The sequence below is a fragment of the Bacidia gigantensis genome (assembly GCF_019456465.1).
Source record: "Bacidia gigantensis strain McMullin 20006 chromosome Unknown contig_125, whole genome shotgun sequence".
Classification (NCBI taxonomy): Eukaryota; Fungi; Ascomycota; class Lecanoromycetes; order Lecanorales; family Ramalinaceae; genus Bacidia; species Bacidia gigantensis.
In genome coordinates, this window is record NW_025408591.1 from 1,076,095 (window position 1) to 1,083,979 (window position 7,885).

The 7,885-nt window shown below is 43.5% G+C and overlaps 3 protein-coding genes across 3 annotated transcripts; 2 read left to right on the forward strand and 1 right to left on the reverse strand.

Moving 5' to 3' along the window:
• Nucleotides 1–208: 208 nt before the first annotated feature.
• KY384_001117 (uncharacterized protein) lies at nt 209–1,804 on the forward strand (the record flags this gene model as incomplete). Its single annotated transcript, XM_044809649.1, has 1 exon — nt 209–1,804. The coding sequence occupies one exon, from the start codon at nt 209–211 to the stop codon at nt 1,802–1,804; it is 1,596 nt and encodes a 531-aa protein (XP_044673556.1).
• A 513-nt stretch (nt 1,805–2,317) lies between these two features.
• Nucleotides 2,318–3,319, forward strand: KY384_001118 (uncharacterized protein; the record flags this gene model as incomplete). Its single annotated transcript, XM_044809650.1, has 1 exon — nt 2,318–3,319. The coding sequence occupies one exon, from the start codon at nt 2,318–2,320 to the stop codon at nt 3,317–3,319; it is 1,002 nt and encodes a 333-aa protein (XP_044673557.1).
• Nucleotides 3,320–3,863: 544 nt separating this feature from the next.
• On the reverse strand, nt 3,864–6,227 carry KY384_001119 (uncharacterized protein; the record flags this gene model as incomplete). Its single annotated transcript, XM_044809651.1, has 8 exons — nt 3,864–4,250; nt 4,313–5,007; nt 5,054–5,169; nt 5,224–5,323; nt 5,845–5,879; nt 5,943–5,996; nt 6,064–6,093; nt 6,151–6,227. 8 exons carry the CDS (start codon nt 6,225–6,227, stop codon nt 3,864–3,866), a joined length of 1,494 nt encoding a protein of 497 aa, XP_044673558.1.
• Between the last annotated feature and the right edge of the window lie 1,658 nt (nt 6,228–7,885).

A 7,885-nucleotide genomic window follows, 5' to 3' on the forward strand; every position in this document is an offset into this window, starting at 1 on the left:
CATCCCGAAACTATCGCTTCGGGGTGGCCACCGAACATGTTCACCTCCGCTGAACCTGAAGAGACGGCCAAGTCCACGGCTTTTCACACAGCATTCACAATTACTCCTTGTATTTCCTCCAACGTTGCGTCCGCAGTTACCCTTTCTCCACCCCGTTGCTCGTGTACGTGTAACGAATGGTCTTCAACGCACCCGAATACGACTTCAAATGACTAGATTTCTAACAACAGAGCGGAAACAAGCTATTAAGTATCAAGTAAAATTATTTGGCAGGGCAACGCTTACAATATGGGCCATATTCGGTCTTCTTTTCCTCACACGGAGTGTCCTTGAATTTGATCGTGATGATCTTAGATATCCTTCACCACCAGGGTGGACTTGGTTGACCATAATCGGGTGGCATCATGCAAGAAGAGGTGAGAAAGGGGACGAGAAGACGGGGTTCGTCGACTGGCCAGCAATTGCTCAAATCTACAGTCATGTCCTGATGAGACTTGAAGATCCAGAGCTAGACGGCGCGGGCTTGCAACCCATATTAAAGGAAGACGGCGAGATATCTGTTGCAGGAGTGGGGAAAACTGGACTGGATATCTCTGCAAGACCAGAGGCATGGCGACGAGGATACTATCAAGTCCTAATGGGCATGGCGAGAACTTCAGAGAATGTTGAAAAGGTAGTGAAGGACGCGAAAAGGCTCATGATGTTTCCAGCGGACACCGTCGTTGGTCCTTCTAACCCACATCCAAGGCAGCCACACCGAGGCGCTGAGCCCCCTCCTCTCGAGGAAGATGTTCAACAGGCCTTTGAATCTCCACATGTTTACTATTCAAAGCTACTTACAACCAACGGTTTTACTAATGGCCAACGTCTTGAGGCGGCTCTTGCCTACGGCGATTGGCTTGACTTCAAGGGCCTATCGGACACTGCGGAAGACGTCTTTGATTGGGGTTTGGATATAGCCATGGGTGGGCTGCCGCAGGGGATCAATGAGGTTGTTGATATCAGAACCGGGATAATTTCTAATGAAGCTAGTTATGTCTCGTCTAACATGCTGATGGCAACCACGGCTTTGGCGTCACATCACGCTCGACATGGTGATCTCGCCGCTGCGCTTCCCATTTTTGCTTCCATATTGCGAGCTAGGAAGCAGCTCCCTAAATCATCAACGAAAAAAGGTGGTCGAATCAAGCGCGAAAGCACTTGGTCCACGATATGGGAGTATTGGAGCACTCTTTTCTCCAGACGCCCCTTTCCTCCTCAGCCTCCAAATGGCGATGAGATGCCTGAACGTTCTGATACCTCCATCTGTGAGGAAGCAGGTCTGATGTCTAACATCGGAGAAACACTCTTCGCATCGACAATCTCCAAGTCAGCAGAAGCTTCATCTCTCAGCAGACCTTTAGGAACGTCCTCTAAGAAGTCTACTAAAACAGGTCATCTGAGGACTCAAGAAGAAGGACTTAGCTGGACTCGCGAAGCTGTTTATTTAGCAGAATCAACTCTGGAATCCGCTGCCAAGAATGACAGAGTGGCTCGAAGAAAATGCAGTGAATGTTTGGGTAGCGCTATGGACAATTGGGCTACCATGGCCAGAAGTATGCTCAAGGATGAGCAGGCAGCCAAGCAAATTGAACGGCCCAAAAAGAATTGGTTTTGGGGATCTTCTACGCCCGAGGACGAAAGCAAGTGGGAATTTGAGACCCAAATAATCCAAGAGAAGCTCAGAACAGTGAGCAACTTACTGTCTCGGGAAGACAAGCAGCTGGAACAAAGAGACTTTTATCATTTCATCTTTGGAAGATGAGGCTCGCATGGATCATCATTCAATCACTTCAGCAGATTGGCACTACTCCTTCCCGAAGCCATCAACGCTTACGACATCCAGGAGACGTGATCATGTTGCCGTAAAGACCAACGACAAATGTTCGCGTCAGGCATTGCGGTAATCACGATCCCAGGAGTTGCGGCAATGATACCAGTAACGTGCCATAGACCGCCTTGTGGCTTTTACAGATACTATCAAAGATTCGAGGTCCCATCCTCGAAGGACGCTTGATAGCAAGATATATCTGTGTTTCAGCTGAATGGTAGCCACTTCTAGCCAGCTAGCCACTGCGCACACTAAAAACTTACGTCTCAAGAATCCCTGCAACGTTAGGCAACTGGGTGCTAAAGCTGCGCTAAACATGCAGGCAGACTCATAGCCAAACGGTAGACTAAAGCTCCATGCCATTGAGTCAGAATTTCATCAATATTTAGTGACGCCGCGATTCACTCATCACGGCGCTTTCCAATTACACGGAGTATGACCGTCACAATGCCCGCTGAAAAGCTGGAACAAGAGTCGCGATTCCTGTTGTTGCCAATAGAGATTCGACTTCTCATATATGAATATGTACTGGCTCCTGACAGGAAAGAATATCTTCAGAATGTGGGGGACTACCGCGATCCACCTCTGTTTTTTGTCAACGGTCGGCTTGTCAGGTTTCCAATCTGTGTCAGTATGAATGATATCGGCCGTCGGCCGCTGTGGGATTCTTGGTACAATGAATCTCAGGTATCTTACAAACCTAGGATCATATTGCGTCCTATGATCAACCGACAGATATACGCTGAAATACGGCAACTGCTTTATAAGAAGAAGATTCTGTTCAGCGAAGGCACCATCTCTCCTTGCCAAGGCCACGTCCATGCAGACGAGTTATCAAGCTTGCTGCCGTCCTCGTTGAAAAGACAAAGTGCCGAAACGCTTCGATCCATTACCAATCTTGGTCTTACTGCAAAAACCGTTGATCAAGAATTTTCAGGTTCCTTAACGGCAGCCGCGAAGGAAAGCATGCTCTGGATCAGTGATAACCTACCGAATCTGCGATCCGTCCATGTTTTCTTCTCAACGGCTTTTAGCAAGGTGGATCAAGCGACGCATGCACAATTAGCAAAGGCCCTAGCATTCTTACCTGGACACCTGATGATAGCCCTCCACGGAACAGGGAGAGGTAACCGGCGAATGCGGAATTGCATGAGAGATTTTCTGAAATACAAAGGTTGTGAATTTGTGGAAGGATGTTTCATTAAGATAGTTTCGGATCAGAGCTGCGAAAGATATTTTGAGGGTCTCAACGCACGACGTGCTTCCGTGCCTGCCAATAGGGACGGGCACAAATCGCCGGGAAGGAGACACACTACCGAAAGATCTGTGCCTCGCACCACGGATTCTCAACATATACTGCCTGAAGCAAGCCACGTTGTTACCAGAATGATCTATCGTCTTTGGAAATGGACACTCCGATACATTCGCAAGATTCTCAAAAAAGTCTGAAATATTAGAATTCGAACAGAAAGCTGCAAAGCCGCTCCAAAACAATTCTTCACGAGCCTTGTCAAGAATTGCAAATGTTCTTATCGAGCTCAATGAGCGTGAGTCGTGAGGCATGTCTAAGAACATTGAGCGGCTCACGGTGCCTCCCAGTAGATGTGATCTTGTATATCTGGAGCTTAAGGTCCCCAAGCAGGAGACCTGACCTCAAATCGTCATTAAATGTAGCCAATCACTTCAAGGAACTTGCTCAAAACCGCGCATCTCCATCTTTCAAATATATGGGAACACATGTTATGCCACTCACCTAGAAAGGGATTTGAGTTGATCGATAAGGGTTCAAGTGGGAAAGCCTGACCGCACAATGCACAACAACAGATGCCTTTCAATACAAAGAAGTATGTAAGAGTACATGGATTTAGCTTGAAGCCGGATCTCGAGACAATACAAGACGATTTCACTCGGTCAAGCTGCAATGGAAAATGCATATGAATCCTGCCATCTCTCCTCATCGATTGATCCCTCACCAAAGCTGCCTATTCGTCGCTCACTCTACTATCTCATCCCCATTTCCCTCCACACCCCCCTCCGTCTCCCCTTCAATCTCTCCCACTACTCCGCTCACTGGTTGCGTATCCACCAACGGCCTCACCGAGAGCGTAATGTTTGGGCCCCCATCTTGCCCTCCACCAACCCAACTCACGAGAGGTCTATCACCACCATCCTCGTCTGAATTGACCCTCATCATCGGCTCCTCATACCCAGGGACTTCATGTGCCATCTTCAAGAAATCCAGCATCGCGGCATGTGCTTTCGGTATGATGCACTCGGTATATTGAGATTCGCCAGAGCTGAACACGTTACAGCCTGTAAGTGAGCGGCCGGAGAGGGGGATGCCAACAGGGTCTGGATGGATTATATAGGTACGCGCTCGCTTTCGCACCGTCAGCGCCTCATCCCTCAAAGAACCAGTGCGTGAGTGAAAGAGCTGCTTACCATTCCGATCCACTCTTTGAAACCCTGGTCCCCGACCTCCAAATCCAGAGGAAAGTTATACCCCATTCCCGTAACCATGGCCCCAAGCTTTCCCTTCCATCCCTCCCACGCCTTATCTAGATACCTCAATACCTCCTCCGCCCCCTCCGCGAGCCCAACCACATCCACCTTCGCTCCCTCGGCCATCGCACCCTTCAGAAACTCAAAGACAGACGCCACATGCGCTGTCTGATTCTCATGCCCCACGACCCGATTCTCTTTCGCATCTAACCTCAACGGTGCACCGACGCCTGTTTTGCGGGGCAAAGCATCCCAGCTGCGGATACTGAGCGCTTTCTGTCCACGACGATGCCAGATCAGTTGACCTAGATTGGCGAACACGAGGGCGGTGTCGTTGTTATCCCATATATCACCATCGCCACGACCACCGATCCGATTGCCCGTGTCCTTAGCAGCCGCAGCGAAATCCAAGACTGAGCCCTTTGCGAGCCCTTCACGCCCGATGATGCGGTAGGCGAGGATGCCGAGGTCTTGGTTGTTCTCACCGATGTAGAGGATCACGCGTTTTGCGTTTGATAGGTTGGGGGTTGTGAGGATCGGGATGTGAGGGTCTAATGGGCCGGTGGTGAGGGGGAGGCGGGTGGTGTGCAGGCCGGAGGCGTGGAAGCGGGGGAGGAGGTTGTTGCGAATACAGACTGTGAGGTGTTAACGAAGGGTGAGATGGTGGAGAGGAGGACGCACTATCCATGGCCTCACGCTGTTTCTCCAGTACGCGTTCATTTTTGGAGATGAAGTAGTGGAATTCTTGATCCGGCTTCTTGATGGAACGGATTTGGTCTTTTTCGTTGATTTGATAGCTGGTCAAATGTCAGTGTATGGTAGAGCTCATCAAGGCAGACGGTGGAACTCACCCAAGCTTTTCGAGGTCGGCAGGGAACTCAGGGTCAGGAGGGAGACTGCTGCTCTTGAGGCGGAACATTTTGATGATGGAGAGGTCGAGGGTTGTAGACACTGTCAAATTTGAGGACTAACCTGTCAACTGTTTGTTGTTAGGAAGGAGGGATGGTGTACATCAATCAGTTGCGAGTAACGTCTTAAGTGTAATGTCGACACTAAAGACACATTATCATTTATTGATCTGGTGTCATTGTGTTTCGTGAAGTGAATTGAGAGTTGTTAAAGAAAGAATGCTTGACAAGGCAAATGCTTGATGTGTTGTCATTCCGCACTTCTGCAACTTCATCATTGAAGACGCAATGCAGCGTGCTCTTAAGGGCAATGAAGCTCCATCATGTCCAAATACGCCAGGCTTTCCACCATGCAATACATATGTACAGTACTCTTGGTTTCAATATCGACACGTGACGTCTACTATGCGTCTTCACCAGCTCGCTTTTTTGACGCCCGGTATATTTCCTGCCAATGCATGCATTCTGAATGGATACTGCGAAATAAGTCAGCCCTGACTTTCTACGGTTTGCTTCTCGAAAGTGAAGTCTGAAGAAAACACACTCTTGCCATCCTGAAATCACCTAGGACACCGCGACCTTTCCCAGCGTCTATACATCTGTTCCGAATCTGTGTGAATCTCGTATAGCAATGCATCTGCGAAAGCTGCAGTTGAGCAGACGCACGCGCTCGTTGGGGTAGGGTTGTGTTGCGGATGATGTAACGGAGGGCTTGTCTATCGAAGCGCAAACATCTTAGCAGGCTGTGACACCATATGGCACATATTGCGATCTCAAGCATACCTCTCCGACTCAAATTTCTCGTACACTTTCCTGTATATCTTTGTGAGACCCAGACCACAGTATGGGGTGCTATCAGGGTGGCCATACCGTTTGGTGTGATCGCGAATGTTTCTGATGTTAACATAGCAACTCAGATCGAGTTTCTTTGACCGGAACGGTGCCATCTTCGTCCCCCATTTGTCCATCTTAATACCAAGCTTTGTCGGCGCTATGATAGAAAGTTCGTGATGCAGAGTGGAATTAAACACAGATGACTCATGATCAGATATACGCATAGGCTTCTCAGATACTCAGCACTTTTAAATGAAGCTAATAGGGAGAGCAGTTTTGGTCGTCCGGAACTAATTCCGCTCTCGCTCTCAGCCGCATCTTAGATCGATCTTAGATCTTAGTAGTTTTAGACAACAATAAGATTACGATTCTAGATAATACGTCTATAACTAGTCTATTTTGGGCTATACTTTGCTGCACTATATTAATAGTAGCAATACCTAGTTTGTCTAGGTAAGGGGCACTAACTAACGCCTTATTACAACTTTGCGCAATAGGTATAACTAGGTAACCGCTATAGTATAGAGACTATAGCTATACTAGGTCACTAAAAAGAATAATTAAAAAGAGGAAAGGATAGTTAAAATACTTAAGTATACTTAAGTACTAAGAGTACTAAGCAACCTCTAGATTAAGTAGGCTTAAAATAATTAAAAGTTAAATACTATTAAGTAAATTAAGTAAAATTATATATATAGAACCTTTTATTCCTTTTTTTAAATAGATTTCCTTATATTTAATATAAGTTTTATTCCTTACTATAAGATTTAAAATAGTTATAACTTAATTCTATTTCGCTATTCTACTTTTATTTACTTTTTAACTACTATTTATATTCTAAGAGAACTAACCTACTAATTTATAGTTAAATTAGCTAATATTATTTATTAATTTAAATACTAAGGTTATAATATATTAAATATTTTTAGAATAAATATAATTAAATTTATTATAAATAAGTAGTACTTTTAATAAAAGTATATAATATATTAACTAACTACTACTAAAAAAGATAGAACTAAACCTTTAAAATTTAACCTTTTTTATAGGGAAAAGAATAAGCTTAATAACTAGTTATTCTAGTTAGATTTTTATTTTAAATTAATATTTAATATTAAAAGTAAAATTAAAGTAGCTTTTATAGTAATATATATAAAAGATAAAGTACTATTATAGATTAATCTAGACTTTAGAAAATATATAAATAAAACTACTAGTATAAAAACCTATAAATAGATTAAAAACTATTCTAAATTTAAAAAATAAGTTTAATAAATATTTAGACCTACTAATAAAGAATAGTATACTAAATTAGTAATATAACAACTATAGTAAACTAAAAAAGTAGCTAACTATATAACTATCTTCTAGTATTATATAGTAATAATAGAATAGAATAATAAAACTTAAATATTTATATTTAAGTAAGGATTAAAAGACAATATTTAAAATAAACTTATATACTATAGTAGAAAAATTGAAAATATTAATAATTTTATAAAAGTAGCAATTAAAATTAATAATAAGCTATATTAATAATATATAAAGTAAAATAAACAATAAAGATAGTATATAAAATAAGTTATTATAGGATATAATAACAATATAATAAGATACTAAGGACGCTATAACTATAGGGTAAGATAGCTAAGAAGTACTAATCTGCGAAGTAACCTTATAAAGCTAAATATATTAATACTATAATATAATAGTAAAAGCAATTATAGGAAGCTTAACTAAAGGAAATATTATAAATATAATAAAATAGAAT